This window comes from Pteropus vampyrus, unplaced genomic scaffold, assembly GCF_000151845.1.
Source record: "Pteropus vampyrus isolate Shadow unplaced genomic scaffold, Pvam_2.0 Scaffold509, whole genome shotgun sequence".
Classification (NCBI taxonomy): Eukaryota; Metazoa; Chordata; class Mammalia; order Chiroptera; family Pteropodidae; genus Pteropus; species Pteropus vampyrus.
This window is the reverse complement of record NW_011889290.1, coordinates 2,807,400-2,810,332: the sequence shown is the minus strand read 5'-3', so window position 1 is coordinate 2,810,332 and position 2,933 is coordinate 2,807,400. Positions and strand designations below refer to the sequence as shown.

At 41.6% G+C, this 2,933-nt stretch overlaps 1 protein-coding gene across 3 annotated transcripts in view; it reads left to right on the top strand.

Moving 5' to 3' along the window:
• SERPINB1 (serpin family B member 1) overlaps positions 1-2,933 on the top strand; it is a 10,795-nt gene that overhangs the window by 2,892 nt on the left and 4,970 nt on the right. Inside the window, exon 1 of one of the 3 annotated variants that reach the window (XM_011383247.2) lies at positions 1,008-1,213. The exons of the other annotated variants lie outside the window; for them this stretch is intronic. Within the exon in view, the coding sequence (XP_011381549.1) occupies positions 1,046-1,213 (168 nt within the window). The 5' untranslated portion in view covers positions 1,008-1,045. Of the gene's footprint in view, positions 1-1,007; positions 1,214-2,933 lie in introns of those variants that run through there. 3 annotated transcript variants of the gene reach the window in all.

Genomic DNA, 2,933 nt, shown 5'->3' with positions numbered 1-2,933 from the left:
CCACCGCACCCTTTGTGCGCGCCTCCCTGGGGGCGACCGGGGATCCCCCATACCGCGTCCGAGGCGCAAGGCCAGGAGGTGGGGGCATGGTGGCTGGGAGGCAGAACCGAAGCCTGAGATCGGAATATTTTCCTTTCTTCTCGAACTAACTCCCTTTCCCGAGCTGTTTGCGACAGTTTCCAGGCAACCCCAGGGCGGAATCGCTTCTCCTTTCTGTGGTTTCTGGGAGGGAGTGGAGGACAGTGCGATCCTAGAGATTGTTTTTCAACAATAGTAATTCATTGTCTGACACATGAAGCAGCCAGCACAGCTGTTATTATTCCTTGCCTGTATGTGAGGAAACTAAGACTCTGAGAGGAGCAGTCACAATGGGTAACTGGGCAGCTGGACTGAGGTGGAAGGTCCGCTGCTTAACCTTCGCGGACACCACGCTGGCGTGTCAGAAAGAATATTTGTCGCCTTCTCTCTGTCGGGCTGCCCCTCCTGCCCTTGGGACCTGTGTTGTATTTTCAAACTCTCATAACCTACACCAGCTATGAGACTTGGGACACTTAACCTCTCTTAAACATTTATCAGCTGAATCTCAGAAATGAGGGTAATTATGTCTACTTTATTGGCATTTGCTTTAATGCGTATAGGTAGCTATGATTTTCTAACGGAAACATTCTTATTTCAGGTAAATGTGGGCAATGACTTTATTGCCCAAATGAATCAGAGGAGAATCCAAAGGGTGGGAAATGTGTGTGCTCCCAAATCTAGTAGGAAAGGCCTAGTCCTGGCTATGTCTGCAAGATCAGAGCCCTTTGGGATACCCTGGGTCCTGATCTGGGTCACTGTTGACTCTTTGGCCAGCTATCCCTAGTTCCTACATTTGTGCGCATGAAGAAGTGTTCTTGCCCTTCTAAAAAAATGGGGAACGAAAGTTCCAGGATGTTTCAGGGTGGTTGGCACAAGTTGAAGAAGACATGGAGAAATGCTCGTTGTCTAATTTGCTGGTGTGGTCAGTGGGCAGCTCCTGCCTCTGTTCTGTGTTGTAGCCTTCACCATGGAGCAGTTGAGTACAGCAAATACCCGGTTCGCGGTGGACCTCTTCCGCACCTTGACTGAGAACAATCCTACTGGAAACATCTTCATCTCTCCCTTAAGCATTTCGTCAGCACTGGCCATGATCTTTCTGGGAGCCAGAGGCACTACTGCGGCACAGGTGTCCAAGGTCAGCAGAAACAAAAATAGTCCGGTATCCCTGCAAGTCTGTACTGAAAAGTTGTGCCTTTGAGTTCTTACAGTTTGTTTTAAAAACTGTATTTCTGTGTTCAATTACTATACATTATGAGGCCAGACTTTCAGAAAAGCCCCCCCCAAACAATCCGTTTTTATGAAGGCTTTCATTCACTATCAAGTTTTTACTGAGCGCAGACTATGTGCCAGGTACTGTTTTTATGTTTAGCTGAGAATGTAGCAGTGAAGAAAGCTACAAAAGCTCCTGCAGTGTGTTGCTTCTTTTCTCTTCCTGTGGGCAGATCTTTGACAGTATTTCCTCGGGGATTAGGATTTTACAGTTTCTACTTTGCATGTGACCTACTATTAATAAATAATGCTTGCTATATAATGTTACTTTTGAGCATAATGACACATAAGAAATGCACCAACCACAGTGGAGAAGTTGGTGGTGGTGCATTTTTGAGGGAACAGGCAATCGTGTGATTCTGTATTCCTAAAGCCTAGCCTGTGCCTAGCACCAAGTTTCTGTGTGAGAAGGAGGCCCCTGCGGGGACCAGACCAAGCCCTGGGTGTTATGGAGGTCACTCTTACAGCAGGAGAAGAAACAGTAATGCCCTGCCTTCCTCCTGTCCTTAGATGGTGTGGAGGGCATTTCTGTGCTACATGTTCTTTGATTCTGAGAGGGGAACTCTGATTTTCCTTGAAACCTAGGGGAAAGGAGTGCTAAGAGTGGAGATCTAACATACCAGTCACAAATTACATGGCACCTGTAACTAGAGAAGGTGCATACCTGGATTCAAGTTTATTGACTTGATCCAGCTGCAAAGCTTCTATTACTTTAATTTATGGAAAACCAACCATCTTTATCACTGCAGATATGAAAGCATTTTAAAGTTTTCAAAAACACCTTTATTTTTAACCTCTGGTACTAATTGTTAGTTGCTTCTTCTGGGGTAATATCAGCTTCTATTTTGAGATTTTCCAAGGACTTTAACCTCAGCAAAGAAGTTCTAAGGTCCCCCTCGCCATCCATTTCCATTAAAGCAGATTCATCATAGGAACTAAACATTCTACATCTCAGTGAGTAACTGGACTTTGTACACTGTGTAGGTTTGTTCTTTGGATATTCAAACAAGGAACCAGCCCAAGCCTCATAAAACCATAAAGGGATTCTTGATTTGTAACAGGGCAATTAAACTTTTGCTAAATGTTAAGTTTATAGATGTTTTTAAATAAGTGAGTTACTGATGCTAGTAGTGTAATTTAAAAAAAAAAACAAACAAACCAAAATTCTTTCAGTCTGTAATATCTTTGTGTTCCTGCATAGGTGATGATTTTTATCTTTACTATTTATTTCTGAGAACTTTCAGTAAAATTTTATTTGCTACAGAATATACATATGAATATACCATTTATGATTTTCTTTGGAAAAAAGCAGACATGAATATTTAGCTTATGAACCACTCGTATTTGTGGAACTGTAACAAAAGTGATATTAAAACAGTTTCTGTAATCATTATATCTCACAAAGCTATAAATTTTAGATTCTCTATTATCCAATGAAAAATTGATAAAGTATTGGGCTGGGAATCATCAATGAGCAATAAAAACATGTTAATTTAATTTAATGGAAGCAAATGCCAAGGAATCAGTTTATAATTTCAAAACAAATTATTATAGAAATAATATTTTCTTTGTTTTAGATTTTTTAT